This window comes from Spodoptera frugiperda, chromosome 15 (assembly GCF_023101765.2).
Source record: "Spodoptera frugiperda isolate SF20-4 chromosome 15, AGI-APGP_CSIRO_Sfru_2.0, whole genome shotgun sequence".
NCBI classification, from domain to species: domain Eukaryota; kingdom Metazoa; phylum Arthropoda; class Insecta; order Lepidoptera; family Noctuidae; genus Spodoptera; species Spodoptera frugiperda.
In genome coordinates, this window is record NC_064226.1 from 11,508,862 (window position 1) to 11,524,640 (window position 15,779).

The 15,779-nt window shown below is 37.7% G+C and overlaps 5 protein-coding genes across 12 annotated transcripts in view; 3 read left to right on the plus strand and 2 right to left on the minus strand.

Moving 5' to 3' along the window:
- LOC118274591 (solute carrier family 12 member 6) overlaps positions 1–15,779 on the minus strand; it is a 511,128-nt gene that overhangs the window by 123,190 nt on the left and 372,159 nt on the right. The window lies entirely within an intron of this gene.
- On the plus strand, positions 1,197–2,498 carry LOC118274764 (trypsin CFT-1-like). Its single transcript, XM_035592465.2, has 4 exons — positions 1,197–1,311; positions 1,489–1,657; positions 1,829–2,084; positions 2,155–2,498. The coding sequence occupies exons 1-4, from the start codon at positions 1,266–1,268 to the stop codon at positions 2,449–2,451; spliced, it is 768 nt and encodes a 255-aa protein (XP_035448358.2). The 5' UTR covers positions 1,197–1,265; the 3' UTR covers positions 2,452–2,498.
- LOC118274837 (trypsin CFT-1-like) lies at positions 3,508–4,792 on the plus strand. Its single transcript, XM_035592570.2, has 4 exons — positions 3,508–3,658; positions 3,791–3,959; positions 4,076–4,331; positions 4,465–4,792. The coding sequence occupies exons 1-4, from the start codon at positions 3,613–3,615 to the stop codon at positions 4,756–4,758; spliced, it is 765 nt and encodes a 254-aa protein (XP_035448463.2). The 5' UTR covers positions 3,508–3,612; the 3' UTR covers positions 4,759–4,792.
- On the plus strand, positions 5,839–7,172 carry LOC118274729 (trypsin, alkaline C-like). Its single transcript, XM_035592417.2, has 4 exons — positions 5,839–5,981; positions 6,074–6,242; positions 6,500–6,755; positions 6,838–7,172. Exons 1-4 carry the CDS (start codon positions 5,936–5,938, stop codon positions 7,132–7,134), a joined length of 768 nt encoding a protein of 255 aa, XP_035448310.2. The 5' UTR covers positions 5,839–5,935; the 3' UTR covers positions 7,135–7,172.
- Positions 10,371–12,315, minus strand: LOC118274659 (trypsin, alkaline B-like). The gene is made up of 4 exons (XM_035592304.2): positions 12,163–12,315; positions 11,464–11,632; positions 10,810–11,065; positions 10,371–10,728 (listed from the first exon to the last, which is right to left on the minus strand). The coding sequence occupies exons 1-4, from the start codon at positions 12,206–12,208 to the stop codon at positions 10,426–10,428; spliced, it is 774 nt and encodes a 257-aa protein (XP_035448197.2). The 5' UTR covers positions 12,209–12,315; the 3' UTR covers positions 10,371–10,425.

Genomic DNA, 15,779 nt, shown 5'->3' on the forward strand with positions numbered 1-15,779 from the left:
CAAACTTTTCTTATCCATCAAGTCTACTGAAGAAACAATTTATTTGAATGGGTCTTTTATCATAAATAACTGTCCAAGAAGCACTTGTTCTTTTGTTTTAGTATAATTTCTTTTTTAGTTTTATTACGCCTTTTTAATCTACCTTTATCCTTGTTAACGATGCATACTTTATTTGCTCTTAAGATATTAGTCTAGACAGGTGTATTTTGCACTTACTACGACATTTAGATAATATAGAAGTAGGTTAACTAAAAAACAAGGTTTACTCACTTACATGAATGAAGAAAATGTTAGTACATCAGTACATAAATAAGTAGGCTACGCGACGTCGTCGCGTCTGTGAACGCTGCTCATGATGAAGAGTCCCTCTATGACTGGAAAGTAGTGGAGCTTTTCTCCTTTAATGTACATGAGTAAACCGAGATTTTTAGATAAACTATAATATAAAAATAATTCCTTCCTGACGCTATAACTCCAAAACGCACGACCGGATTTCCATGCTTTAACATTCGTTGGAAAGGGTTTGAGCTCCGTGAGGTTTATAGCAAAGCAAATTCAAAAACCCAAATTCTGCCATAAGTCATTATTGTTCGCGGACGAAGTCGTGGGTAACTGCTAGTTTAGTATGTCTCACGATAGTTATTATAAAAAACAGAAGTATGTACTAAAACCACAGACCGTTAGAGAACAAGCACTCCGTAATTTTTACCCAACAACTTCTTCCTACTGTACTTGTTTGTATCCCACACCTCTTTTTTTTAAGGGTGGTAAATCATCCAATGACTTCTCCCGCCTTGGGCGAGGCGAGAGGGAGTGTCAAACTATTACTGACTAAAAACCACCCCGTTCTTACTCCTGCTTTTTGAGCAGCTTCGGATCAGGCATCAGCCCAATTTGACCCCATCTGTGGTGGTCTGATGGCTCTTTGTAGCGCGCGCGGAACGCGGTGCACTGTAAAAGGAATAACTTCAGACTCCATGCTAATTACTCAGATCGAACAGCTGAAAAAACATAATACCACCGGCGACAATTATTTACATCATTAGTGATATATCAGGGGAAACAAATTTTTACGTGTATATCATTGATTATTACATATAGATTAATACATACAGAAAAAACCACAAGCCCCCATGGAAGCAATCGGGGAAATTTCATTCCTTTTATCTTGATATGTGGACGTTTTGATAGTTAATAATGGTCATTGGTATAAATACGGTTTACCTAGCCCAGATTACAACATTCGTGTTGGAGTATTTGGCAATATGCGGATTCTTGCTTTGGTAGCCCTTTGCTTCGCGACCGTTGCAGGTAAGTGATTACTTATTGATCTGCCCCCCAATCTTCATTGCGTTTATTTCCCAAATTATGTTGATTTTTACTAGTTTTTTCATTCATCCTTTTGCCTCACTAAATTCAATTGAAACCTAATTACATTTTATATTAATTACCAATATTAATCATTCAATATATTATTTTTCGTTTCAGCGGTCCCTACTGGTTTACAAAGGATTGTGGGTGGTTCACTCACTACAATCGATCAGTACCCTTCTATTGCTGCACTCCTGTGTTCTAGTTGGTTCAATAATTATCAGCAATGTTGTGGCAGCATCATCATAAATAACCGATCCGTTCTAACCGCTGCTCACTGCACTGAGTAAGTTAATTATGGACTTAACCAATTTCTTGTCTGTGTTTCCTTTTTGGGCATTCATTTGTGATTGACCTGTCTATGTAATTTAGAAACCGATTTTTTTTATTTTGGTCTGATAGAACTACTTGAACCAACTTTTTTGTTTTAATTGCTATAAAATGTGTTCATTAACAGGAATGAACCGGCTAGCAATTTTAGAATCCGCGTTGGCTCCTCTTTCCGAAGCAGTGGTGGTGTTGTTCACAACGTCATATTGAACAACATCCACCCCGCGTATAACTCCTCGACCTTGGACAGTGACATTGCCATCCTTCGCTCCGCCACCGCCTTCTCCTTCAACAATAATGTTCGCGCTGCTTCCATCGCTGGTGCCAACTACTACCCCGGTGACAATCAGGCTGTCTGGGCTGCTGGATGGGGTGACACTTTCGTAAGTTTACTTGAAAGGAGTCACAGCATTAGCTAGCTTGAAACTTTTTTAAATATTTGTTCTATTTCAGTCTGGTTCTGGCGTTGGCTCCGAACAACTCCGTCACGTCCAGTTGGTAGTTATCAACCAGGAGATATGCAAACGCCAGTACGAAAATTTTCCCAACACGATTACCGACAACATGTTGTGCTCTGGCTGGCCCAACGGTGGTCGCGACACTTGCCAACGTGATTCTGGTGGTCCACTGTATCACAATGGGGTCGTCGTTGGTGTCACTTCATTTGGTAACAAATGTGCTGAACCTGGTTACTCCGGTGTGAGCGTTCGTGTATCCCGTTTTTCTTCTTGGATTTCAGCTAATGCATAAACCTGTTTGGTTTTTTTAATAAATGTCATATGAATTTTAAGACTATTTTTATTTAACGACTTGAGTTCTTTGAATCTTAATATTCGTTCAAAGTGCTAAGGTAACTTTCTACTACCGAATCTACATTTTATCAATAATTTAATTATAATTATTTGTTCTATTAAAAAATCCCATTCAAGATAAGCTATAAATATTGTCATTAATGAAAATGGTATGGTTTTTACAGATTTTTTGGTAGCAGCTGTTTTGGGCGCGATAATGTATCATGTATGGAAATAATAGTTCGGATATCACAACGTTATTATTGAATATTGATAAAAAAGACTAATTTAAATTATATCTATGTCGAACTATAAGACTGAATTCGTTACAAATTTAACTAGCTGGCTTTTTTTTTATTGTTAAATGGGCCGCCTTTTGTCCGCTATCTCACCTGATGGTAAGTGATGATGGGGCCTACGATGGAGCACGTCTGCCCATAAGCAACCTACTCACTAGGGCTTTGAAGACACCCAGGATATACCCATCAGGAAACACAGACTCCGGCAAGGAGTTCCACTCCCTAGCAGTTCGCACAAGGAAGCTTGAAGCGAAGCGCTTCGTGCGTGTGGGTGGGATATCCACCATGAAACGGTGACGCCTCGCCGATTGTCTTGTGGTTCGATGATGGAAAGGACTAGGAGGAATCAAGTTGTGCAATTCCCCCGCACACTCTCCGAAATGTATCCGGTTACGGCATACGTACGGCGCGACGCATTCCGCGCGCCTCAACGAGCCATCAGACCACCACAGATGGGGCCCAGTAGGGCTAATGCTTGACCTTGACCTGCGGACTAGCTAGCGTTTTTACCGGGGCTCCGAATCGACAAGTAGGATTAGGAACAGGGTGGTTTTTAGTCAGTAAGAGTCTGAAACTCCCTCTCGCCTCGCCCAGGGCGGGAAAAATTATAGGATGATTTTCCCCACTTGAAAAAAAATAAATTTATGTATCTACAAAATTTGATTATAAAACAATGAGTAAACGTGTTTAGACTGTTCCGGAATCGTATCTTTTATCTCTACATATTAATATAAATTAAAGATAGCCTTTAATATGGTATTTGATATAAATACGGTTGAATTGGCACTGATTTCATCATTCGTGTTGGAGTCATTAGCAATATGCGGATTCTTGCTTTGGTAGCCCTTTGCTTCGCGACTGTTGCAGGTAAGTGATTAACTTAGTAAAGAGTTTTATTTGAATAATATAAATTTTATTATTCGTATGCTTTTGAAAATAATAACATTATTTGGATCATCTTAAACCATTACCATTAATTTGTTTGTTTTTTCATTTCAGCGGTCCCTACCGGTGGTCAAAGGATTGTGGGTGGTTCAGTGACCACAATCGATCAGTACCCCACAATCGCTGCACTCCTGTATGCGTTCGATTGGGTCAATTATCACCACTCTTGTGGAAGCATCATCCTAAACAACCGATCTGTTCTCACTGCAGCTCACTGCACTGAGTAAGTAGTAATATTTTAAATCAATTTGGACGGTGCAACTATTGAAAAGTCTTTACCAAATAGTTTTGTATTCGGTCGAATTCCAAACGAAGATATATTTTATTTCTCATTTACAGTGGTGATGCACCTGGCCAGTTTAGAATCCGCGTGGGCTCTTCTTTCCGAAGCAGTGGCGGTGTTGTTCATAACGTTAACCTGAACATCGTCCACTTTGCATACAACCCTTGGACCATGGACAGTGACATCGCTATCCTCCGCTCCGCCACCTCCTTCTCCTTCAACAACAATGTCCGCGCTGCCTCCATCGCTGGATCTAATTACAACGTCGCTGACAACCAGGCTGTTTGGGCTGCTGGGTGGGGTGACACTTATGTAAGTTTAGTTGAAAGGAGTCACAGCATTAGCTTGCTTGAAACTTTCCTTAGTTTACTTGACATTTCTAAACTTGTGAAATCTGTCCTTTTATTTAATAATTTCAAACTAATATTTGTACTTCACATTCCAGTCTGGTTCTGGCGCTGGCTCCGAGCAACTCCGTCATGTCCAGCTGGTAACAATTAACCAGAATACTTGTAGAAACAACTATGGACACGCATTCTCGGTTACCGATAACATGATGTGCTCTGGCTGGCCGAACGGTGGTCGCGACCAGTGTCAGCGTGACTCTGGCGGACCTCTCTACCACAACGGTATCGTTGTTGGTGTCTCTTCCTTCGGTATTGGCTGTGCTGATGCTAGGTACCCTGGTATCAACGTTCGTGTATCTCGTTTCACATCTTGGATCTCATCAAATGCTTAAAAGTGTTGTAAATTAATAAAGAACCTGATTTTGACTTAGTTGTTTCTTTCCAATACACATTCGCACTTAAATAGGTAATGATTTAACATCACATTGTTCTTTGTCTTTCTTTAATCTTTTGTCAATTGTACGTAAGTTAGACATTTTTATTACAGTTTGGAGGGGATGTGTGACCCAAAATACAGACCTCTGGCATAACTTAACACCAGACTGCACATTTTATTATTATTATTGCAATGGTTTTGTTATAACTTTTAGAGAACCAAACTATTGCATAATGCAGAGTAAGTTTGATTTGATAAAAGTTCCTATATACCTTTCTTCTTCCTCAGTCATAGAATAATCTACCTTACCTACTTAAAATAAGCTTTAAAATATCGTCATCTATCAATCAAGGCTTTTTGTAGATCATATGATAGTAATTCCTTCTGTTGCGATAATTTTATTACACAAAAACACATTTCAGATATGAAAATGTCATAAATAAAGATAAAATAAGGAATAATATTAATATGTGGGCAGGTATTAACTTGATTATAAAGGAGTGGTTTCATTGTATTCATTTAATTTGATGAGTATTAACTAAAGATCACGGTTTACTCACGTAAATTAATGGAGAGAAGCGCTACTAGTTTCGAGTCACAGAGGGACTCTTCATCATGCTTCCTCGCGCGTGGTAGTGCCCAGCCTACAGTCCGTGCATCATCCCAAGCGAAGCACGGATCGGAAAATTTCTGGAAGCTGTGCTTGAAGTCTACATCGACAACGTTTCTAGTCTGGGGTGTGATACAGTAAGCGTTGCTTGTAATACTGACTTTGAGTCAACCAGGGAAACGAACCTATTTGATGGTTGCCCAGCCATAGTATTAGTTGTGCAGTCTTTGGTTTTAGGGTTAGTAATTTCTCAGAACTTTGAACAATTTTGATGCCATTTTATATTGTTATACACGAAAACTCAATAAATAAAAGTTGTAAAAATTGAACTTAATAGATATTGTCATTTATACACATATAAATAAAATATTGAAACTATTGAGTAAACTTCTTTATTTGGCTATAAGGAATTGACAATGCTTGCCTTAATTTTATCTATTTGGATGAATATTTCAAACAATTGCCGTATAAATACGATACGTGTGGCTCTGATTACAACATTTGTGTTGGAGTAGTTAGCAGCATGCGTGTTCTTGCTTTGTTAGCCCTTTGCTTCGCGGCCGTGGCAGGTACGTCATTTAGCAAGGATTTGACTTGATATAATTTTTATTTCTTCTTTGTTAAATTCGTTCCTCAATTTATTTTCTTTTTATTATTTTAGCGGTCCCTACGGACCCTCAGAGGATTGTGGGTGGGTCACTCGTCACCATAGATCGGTACCCCACAATTGCTGCAATCTTAATTACATATGATTGGGTGAATTTCGTTCATACTTGTGGCGGCACCATTTTAAATAATCGATCCGTTCTCACTGCAGCTCATTGTACAGCGTAAGTACTCGTATTATTTGTCAAGCATTAGTCAGTATGTCAAATTGATTTTTTTTTAAATAAAAATGTCGTAAACTATTGTTTAACTTAACATATTCCGACAATGTGTTGGTAAATAAGTAGATTATCGATGTAATTATTAAAAGATAATTTTTGTCATATAGACTGATCACAGACGTGAACTTATTATTGTCAACACAAATGTATTTTTTATGTTTAAATGTGATTGTACCAATGGGTTTATTCTTGATTTACAGAGACTACGGTGCTAATAGATTTAGACTCCGCCTAGGCTCTTCGTTCCGTAGCAGTGGCGGTGTTGTTCACAATTGTAACCTGAACATCGTCCACGGCTCATACAACACCTGGACCAAGGACAGTGACATCGCTATCCTCCGCTCCGCCTCCACCTTCTCCTTCAACAACAATGTTCAGGCTGCTTCCATCGCTGGGGCCAACTACTGGCTCGGTGACAACCAGGCTGTCTGGGCTGCTGGATGGGGTGACACTTTCGTAAGTATATAATGGCCTTGATTAAATCGACTCGTACCATATTATCGTTTTGATTTTATAATTTTCTCTCTTTTATTCATAGTTCGGTTCCGGCGCCGGCTCTGAACAGCTACGTCACGTTCAGCTTGTGACCATCAACCAGAACACTTGCAGAAACAACTATGGTGCTATTAACTCTGTTATCAACGATAACATGTTGTGCTCTGGTTGGCCCAACGGTGGTCGCGACCAGTGCCAGCGTGACTCTGGTGGTCCTCTCTACCACAATGGTGTGGTTGTTGGCGTCTGCTCGTTCGGCAATGGATGCGCTCAAGCTAACTTCCCCGGTATCAACGCTCGTGTATCCCGTTTCGCCTCTTGGATCTCATCAAATGCATAAATACTTAATTTGTATTGAATAAACGACTATTATTATGATTTTTTCAGTTTTATTTTTTAACATTTGGTTCAAAATTCTCAAAAACTTAAGAAGCTTGGTTTTTTTAAGGAATATGTAATTTTACTTGAATCATCAATATTAGTCTTAGTGTAGGTAATTAACCTAGTTTGGAATAGAGAAAAAATTACACCACACTTGCTCAATGCGGATTGGCGACTTCAAATTTTTATTTTTAAATAGCAATTTCAGGTTTTCTCTCGATATTTTTTTTTTCACTAATTTACATTAAACAAAAAAGTTCACGTAATTTCGAAAAGTTCGAATTGGTACTTACTCAGTTTCGAGCCCTGTGCCACCGTGGTGACTAATGTATGTCAGTCATAACATAATATTACCTGAAACAAAACAATTTAATGGTATTAATATTAATTTTATTATGCTGGTCTTTCTTGAAAGATTTAAAGTCATGCATGGTTGCTGTTTCTGAACGGGTACAGACATGAATAGGTATACTAATTAATAGACAAATATGAATATCATATAGATATTATGAACATAAAACTATTATAAACTATACAAACATTTAAAAGGGGAACTTTTTTACAACCCACAATGAAACTAAAGTACCTATATAGTATTGTAGGTATACTTCATAAATGAAAGTAAAATTGTTTTTATCCATACATAGACATCGCGCGATTTTATCTGATAAATTATCAACAGGAAAAAGTGTGAAACGATTAATTACATAACAGTATAATATTATGAGATATTACTACTTATCATATAATCAATGTGTATTATTGAAATTAGTTTGTCTTTAAACAACTTTATTCGAGATTTACGTTAGATATTGTTAGTCGGAGAAAGTTAGATTACACGATGAAAATAATAAGTAATAATAGGCGACAATTATGTGGATTGTGGATTCAACTATCATTGTGCTGATAGTTGTGTCGGCGAATGGGTCTCTAAAAGTCTCCTCGATAACCGTAACTCGATAACTTGGGAGGCTGGCGTTAGGAGGATACGACACGCATCGCGAGGAAAACTATGTTGTGACTTGTGACAAAGTGACTACTGAATTCTAATGTGGATGAATGCAAAAAAAAGAGAAATAAATATATTTTTTGAAAAAGGAGTTTGGTTTTATATTATATCTTTCGTGAGGCAAACTAAATTTATTATTATGTTTCAAGTCACGACTAGTTTCAAGCCTTGCAAGAGGCTCATATTCATGAGCAGCTTTGCGGGACGTCCGCTACATAGTCATGGCGCGCAATGCCACTTATGAATACGGGCTCCTCAAAGGGAGTTTGTAGAATCACATTTGTTAGGAGAAAATACAGGAAGACGAGGTATTGTGTTAAACTTATGATTAGGACTTGAAAAAGAACTGCAAGAACGAATAGTTTAAAAAAATATAATCACATTTAACATAAAAAAAATAACATTAAGATGTCTGTTTTTAGTGTCTCTGAATGAAATGTGGTGTTTATGAATGAAACGAGTATCGTCCGATAAAGTGATAAGATTTTTGTATCAATCAATATCTGCTTAATTGGATATTTTGGAAAATTTTAAGTGATCAATTCGTTATCTAATAAAAAGATAATGATGTGTTGAATGTGTCTAAATAATATTGTATGGTACTAACAATGCATTTCGATTTATTGTTATCAAACTTTTGATTTGTAAATAAAGGTCTAAACATATCTACTTAACAAACATGGCCCCGGATCGGCTTCGGCACGGCATTGTGGCTACTGCTAGCTGCCAGCATGCTTACGGCGCGTCGCCCGCGAGGTGCAAACTCGCAGTTGGTGCGCCGATGAATATGAATACGTTTCGTTTGCGCGGCTCGCCGTCACCCTGCTCGCTGTCGGCGAGTAGTAAGCGCGCGGTCTGCTCGCTTCCAGCGTACGGGAGCCTCCACTACGACTTAAGAGGACCATGCGCTTCACCTTCAGCTTTTTTATATGGACGTTATGAAATATATCATTCTATTTACTATTTAAACTTCAAATTTAAATGATAAGTAAATGATCTTTGCTTGCTATGCCTTAAGTCGTAGAATCAACACTAACTAGCTTGGTAAAAGGCCTCCATACGGTTGGCGTACTAATTACGCCATTTGTGCTTATGCTCTTTTCATATGAAGCTTCAAAAAAGGCTCTAGGATAGGCAAAATGGTTCTTGTGAAATAGAGAATAAAGAACAGAAAGGTAGCAATAATAATTTACCTATCTATATTTCAATGTTCAATACGGAATCCATGTTTATGAATAGCACTTAAAATGTTATCTTAACTGATGGAATAACAGTCTAAAGGTTGAAAAATAATTAAGAAAAGTATTGACATCATTTTCAACAGTAGTCGGTCAGGTAGTGGTGTTATCATAAAGATATGTGATAACAATAAAAGCATTACAGACAATAATCCGTTGATGATAACATTGCTACACCTATATAGAATAGAATCAGGCGTTACTTTGCGGAAATCCATGCTACACTAACAATACAATAGATTTTTAGTTTTAATTCCGTTCGAAGTTCATTTGAGCTGCGCAAGCCGCCGAGTCAACACCTCCTGAGGATGCTCCGTGGAGGAGCGAAACAAAAGTCGAGTGGTATATTGCATGTTATGTGTGTGTTAAAAAATCTATGTATTTATACATGTATTTATTAACATGCTTATGAACATATCCATTAAATGCTCATGCAGCAGAGGTGCAACATAAAAACACACACATTAACATGCAATATACCACTCGACATAATATATTTTGTTCCTCTACGGAGTATCCTCAGGAGGTGTTGACTCGTGGCTCCCGCAGCTCGTATGAAATCGAGCAAGAAAAAGTAAAAATCTACGGTATTGTATTGTTAGTATTGCTACACCTACTAATGTTATCTATCATTCCAGGTTGCACTAGTATGAGCGGAAGAATAGATAATATACAATCTAATAGTTGCTTCACCATTCAAAGGCCGGATTATAAATAAGTTTTGATGATAATAGATAATTACGAATTATGATACATACATAGGTTATGTTAGCATATAGTGGTCTACATTATGTGCTGTGGTTGTTCCGTGGCAAAGGCATGAAAGTCGGTTTTTCTCATTATCGTTTACATTTTATTTAACACTGACCTCCGAAATAAAAGTTATTTTGACCATTTTAGTGTTCTTTTTCTAACCGAAATGAATTTTATAAATGTAAAGAAACAAAGTTATTAATGATTAGTATTTTTATTAACAAATTCGTCAGTTAAGTGCCTTTTCATCTTACGCATTACTCAAGATCCAGTTGCTAAGACGAGGCACGTTGGCGCTGACACTGGGGAAATCACTTGCACTACTGCATTCGAAACCAAAAGACCAGACACCAACAACAGTATTATGACGGTGGTAGAGAGGGCCACCAGAGACACCCTGGCACTGGTCGCGACCACCAGACACCCAGCCAGAGCAAACCATGTTGGCTGTGATAGGTATATTACGTAAAGCGTATCTGTTTTTGCAAGCTATGTCGTTAAGTTTTTGAACTTGAATGTGACGTAGCTGCTCGGATCCGGTCAGTGCACCAAACTGTAAAAAGAAATAACAGATTACTCCAATGTATTATGTTTTGGAAAATCAAATTAGCGCATATATTAAAAGCATTCTTACACTGTTTGCACCCCATCCTGCTACCCAGAGTGGGTCGTTATCTGGTACCACATATCTAGCAGATGGAATATAAGAAATCTGAACAAATTCATTGAATTGTATCTCGGTAGCCGAGCGCAAAACAGCGACATCAAAGTCCAAAGCATTTGGTCGATATGATGGATGAATGAGAATTCCATTGACTGCATGCACTTGTCCACCACTGCTTGGCAAAGAAGAACCAACACGGAATCGCCATTTTGGGACTGCGTCATAACTGTTAAGGGAAAAGGTTATTATTCTATGAACTAAAGTTACAGCCCGTAATCAATAATCAAAGAATATTTAAAAGTTTTCAGACCATATTAACCGCCTGTTTAAGGTTTAAACAATAATCACCACATTTTGCTCAATGAGGATTGGCAATTTCAACCAGCCCAGGTTTCTGGTCTGATTAATCTTTGGAAGTACATTTAACTTGGTAAAAATCACATTGGTCTTTGCCGTTCATAGGTAATACATAGGTATACAGTGAGGGATCGATCCCTCACTGTGTCAAAAGCGGTCTTAAACTTTTGAACCATCACGACACGACGACACGACACTTAGAAGTTTTAAATAATCGTTATTTTAGGAATACCACGTAATATATTAAAAATTGATAAATTGACTTACTAAGGACAGTGAGCAGCAGTAAGGATGGAACGACGGTTTATAATGACTCCAGCACATTCTTGGACAAACACACTCCATTCGTACGCGTAAAGCAGAGAGACAAGACTGGGGTACTGATTGATACTGGCAATGTCACCATCTACATGCCTATGTGGATTGTGAGGGACCGCTAAAAGGGAAACAATAATAATTAAGTACATACTAAAATTATTGTGAGTAACTCCATAATATGTAGGGTTTTTACGGAGACTCAACTCTTTACAACTTCGATAAATTAATTAATGAACATTTATCACATTTGCCAGACCCATTGTCTGAATTTCCGAACATTTTGCAACCGGTAACATAAAGTTAGCTGGCTCTATGTAAAATTCTGATATCATTAGAACTTAAAACGGAATATTTACCATGTTTATTTCAGAGTTCATCCGTGATCATGGCGCTTGCAACAATGCCGAAATATCGGAAACTCACAAATACTAATTAACATGGCAAATAACCCGTTTTAAGTCTTATGCTATTACCAGTGACAATGTCAGTTTTAAAACTAAAATTCTGATGATTTAATTATAATTTTTATTTTAACATCTTGTGAAGATGGTAAAATTTTCGCAAGCATAGGTTCAATAAAGAGACATTGTTTTTATAAACTACGTAGCTTTAATGTCGAAATTTAATATGATAAAGACCAGAACGTACCTGCCGCAGACGCAAAACACAGAGCGACTAAGGCGAAGACGCGCATATTGATAATTTAGTCTGATTTGTGTAGTTAATCGGTTTAAGTAATGGTATATATATCAATACAGACTATCATACAAGTGTAATCACAAACACAATATAAACCTTTTTCCAATTATAAAGAAAGGTGATAGCTGATTAACATGAATTTTGTAGATTTTAAGTAAGAAGGATCTGTTCTATTTGATAAAAAGGATATGACCGACCTGGTTCCGTATTATTTTTATTACTTTAACACCGATAAATTACATCTGCTTGGATTTAAGATAACGTTTTCAGGGGTATACATAAAAACAAAAGGTACTTATTGTAGATTTACAAATCGCATTCTCGAATCTGAATTTAAGTGATTTAAGGATTATGACCAAGCATAATATTGTCACGTACCTAGGTATTATTGATTTATAGCTATGTCAATGTCAACTGCCCACAATGTCGTATTCGTAGAACATTTTGTTTTAAATTCAAAAACAAATTACAATCTATATCTATATCTATATATATATATAAAACTCTTCCGTTACTGAGTGACTGACTGACAGACAATGCACAGTCGAAACTACTGGTCGTAGACAGCTGAAATTTGGAATGTAGGTTCCTTGGGATATGTAGGGGAGCACTAAGAAAGGATTTTTGGAAATTCAACCCCCAAGGGGGGGGAAAAGGGTAAAAACGTTTCTATGAAAAATCTTATTCCTTGGGTTTATAAACTTGAAACTTGGCATGAACACGTACATAGGCAAGTAAATATGTTTGACATTATACGTTTTTTCAAACTACCCTCCAATCGTGATTTAGGGGTGCGATTGGGTGACTGATTTATTAACGCACAGCCGAAACCGCTCGGTATAGGAGTCTGAGATTTTGAACAGAGGTTCCTTTAGTAACATAAGTGAGCACTAAGAAGGGATTTTTGAAATGTCAACCCCCAAACGGGATAAACTGAGCCGGGGCTGCGGGAAAGTTCTAACGAGATACCGTGGCCCCGGAACGCAAAGGGCAACTGAAGGAACGAGGTGGGTTTTAGTCAGTAAAAGTCTGACACTCCCTTCCGTTCTACCCAGAGCGGGAGAGGTCATTTGATGATTTCCCATCCTTAAAAAAAGGCTTTGTATGACAACTTTCAGTCGTCTCTTTAACATACATAATAACATACATAATTATGTACATACATGCATAACATTAATAACATCACGCCTTTAAATCCCTATTTTGTGTTAACACTACCCATACAAACAGCTAAAAGGAAACAAGTGAAGAGAAGAAATTTGTCCGCATCCATTTTCACCTAAATTCTTAACGTTAATGAGATTTACTTTTTATTATCAGGTCAACCTAATAGCCTTACATGTACGTATAACTTCGTAAGAATTTTCTTTCAACTCCTTACCGTTGAGGAGTTGTACCTTCCATCATCAGCTCATTCACATGGGATGATGACTATCAGACGCAAATACTTAAACAGATCTATGAAATTGTCAAAAACGTAATTGAAATGAAAAAAAGATTTCAGCCTGTGGAAGAAAAAGCCCTGTCGAGATCATTAAAAACGCTATATATAACCGAATTACACGTGGGCGAAGCCGCGGTCGGAAAGCTAGTGTACTATATAGGGTAAAACGGGCAACATATAGGGTGGTCTATTAGCTATGCGACAAAATTTTCTGTCTGGTCTTTACTTTAGTTATATTCGGACTATGAACCTGTATGGTGTGGCTGAATTCTAGCCTAGTTATTTAGTTACATGATTAAGCTGTAAAACATAATGCTAGTTGTAGCTAAGTTGATGTCGTAGTTTATTTTGGGAAGAATCCACCAAATCTAACCACTACAATTTTAGAACTTTTGTATAAAAATACTTTACAACTAAACTAATTTGAAGTCAATATTAGGGAATAAGGCGCAAATCGCCTTCGTAGCACGGAGTCTGGAAATGTGCCCGGTATATGGCAATAGGCGCACCACCTATTACATGACTTACAACATAAATGGTGAAATGTAGGTGTACATTGGCATTATGTGCCCTCAGCCTACCCCTTCGGGGATTAAAGGCATGACGTTTTAAAAAAGTAAATACTAAAATATGTTGTAAGACTGACATCAGTCTGTGACATCAGTGTAGACATCTACACTATCGCATTAGATTACATCTGTAATGGAAGCTGTTAGTGCATTAAATAAATAAATGTGACCTCTTGATCCTGTATCCAATATGCTGGTGTTGACCGAATAATGATGACAAATTCATGTCAGCATGATGATAACCTAGATTGTTTGCTTTCTATATTTGTGACATATGCATTTATGTTATTTACCTTCATTTGACACCTAAAGCTTTTTATTTATGGATTATGTGGTTTATATGATTACGGATATCATAATATTACTCATAATGCAGATTATAATTCCATGCAGTTCCGAATATTTCAGAAGAAAGATTTATTTGTTTTTATTATTTATTTATTTATTACTTCTGAGGATCATGTGTCTAGAAAAATCTTTTTGACATATTTTCACAAAATAATCTCTATATCTATGTTTAATACTTTTATGATGATGAGATTCAATAAAAATTTACCTTTGCAATCATGTCGGATGTCGTGAAACATAATAAAACTATTTTTTGGCAACATTTTTTTTTTTTTGAGGGGGGAAAATCATCCAATGACTTTTCCCGCCTTGGGCGAGGCGAAAGGGAGTGTTATACTCTTACTGATTAAAAACCACCCCGGTAAACCCACTAGGTAGTCCGCAGCTCCGGATCAGGCATCAGCCCTACTGGGCCCCATCTGTGTTGGTCTGATGGCTCTTTGAGGCGCGCGCGGAATGCGGCGTACCGCACGCACGGGTCTGGTTCTGTTCGGGCGGTGAGCTACCCTTGCTCGCCGTCCGCAGGCCCGTACTTACGGTGGCCGGAGATCGTCCCGCGATCCCCGACGCCCGGAGTGTCTCTCGCGATGGCTGGGGCGTGAGGAGGTTTGTTCTCTCACGCGCCCCGCCTCCTCCTTAGCTAGCGTGACTGCTTCAGTCCCTCTCGTGCCTGAACCAGTGCCGGGCGCGAGAGGTCGCCGTCGCCGACCACATAGGTTGGCTATAGGTTGTAATATATCACGCTATGACCAATAGGAGCCGAGCCGTGGGTCAAAAAAATATATAAATACGAAAGTATGGTAAGGCTTTTATTTCTTCTTTACGTCTAAACCACTGTACCGATTTGAATAATTATTTTTGTGTTGGGTAGTTCATTTGTCACTTATACATTGTATTTATTAATTTAAAAAAATATATATAAACGGATATGTACACGTGTAAAATATTGTCTTCAAGCAGCATGATTTTTTGTTCCAATTTTCAAAACAAACTGTACCTTATATGTTGCTAAGGCTCATTAGCTATACAACAAAGATATTTTCAATCTAATCTGTCTATTTGTTTCGGAGATGAGTTTGTATAAACATACAACATTTTTTTCAAATATGTAGGACTCTATTGGCGTTTTACTATCACCCTATTTTGTATTTTTTTCATAAACGTATATGTGTACAGACACACTGTTTTCAATATTTTATTATATA

What these genes read in the sequence shown, in the direction of transcription:
- LOC118274729 (XM_035592417.2), top strand. Translation starts at nt 5,936, where the DNA reads ATGCGTGTTCTTGCTTTGTTAGCCCTTTGCTTCGCGGCCGTGGCAG. An exon ending in TTGCTTCGCGGCCGTGGCAG is followed by an intron (nt 5,982 to 6,073) that starts GTACGTCATTTA and finishes TTATTATTTTAG; the next exon opens with CGGTCCCTACGGACCCTCAG. An exon ending in CTGGATGGGGTGACACTTTC is followed by an intron (nt 6,756 to 6,837) that starts GTAAGTATATAA and finishes TTTTATTCATAG; the next exon opens with TTCGGTTCCGGCGCCGGCTC.
- LOC118274659 (XM_035592304.2), bottom strand. Translation starts at nt 12,208, where the DNA reads ATGCGCGTCTTCGCCTTAGTCGCTCTGTGTTTTGCGTCTGCGGCAG. An exon ending in GTGTTTTGCGTCTGCGGCAG is followed by an intron (nt 11,633 to 12,162) that starts GTACGTTCTGGT and finishes TTTCCCTTTTAG; the next exon opens with CGGTCCCTCACAATCCACAT. An exon ending in CAGGATGGGGTGCAAACAGT is followed by an intron (nt 10,729 to 10,809) that starts GTAAGAATGCTT and finishes TTCTTTTTACAG; the next exon opens with TTTGGTGCACTGACCGGATC.
- LOC118274764 (XM_035592465.2), top strand. Translation starts at nt 1,266, where the DNA reads ATGCGGATTCTTGCTTTGGTAGCCCTTTGCTTCGCGACCGTTGCAG. An exon ending in TTGCTTCGCGACCGTTGCAG is followed by an intron (nt 1,312 to 1,488) that starts GTAAGTGATTAC and finishes TTTTCGTTTCAG; the next exon opens with CGGTCCCTACTGGTTTACAA. An exon ending in ACCGCTGCTCACTGCACTGA is followed by an intron (nt 1,658 to 1,828) that starts GTAAGTTAATTA and finishes GTTCATTAACAG; the next exon opens with GAATGAACCGGCTAGCAATT.
- LOC118274837 (XM_035592570.2), top strand. Translation starts at nt 3,613, where the DNA reads ATGCGGATTCTTGCTTTGGTAGCCCTTTGCTTCGCGACTGTTGCAG. An exon ending in TTGCTTCGCGACTGTTGCAG is followed by an intron (nt 3,659 to 3,790) that starts GTAAGTGATTAA and finishes TTTTCATTTCAG; the next exon opens with CGGTCCCTACCGGTGGTCAA. An exon ending in ACTGCAGCTCACTGCACTGA is followed by an intron (nt 3,960 to 4,075) that starts GTAAGTAGTAAT and finishes TCTCATTTACAG; the next exon opens with TGGTGATGCACCTGGCCAGT.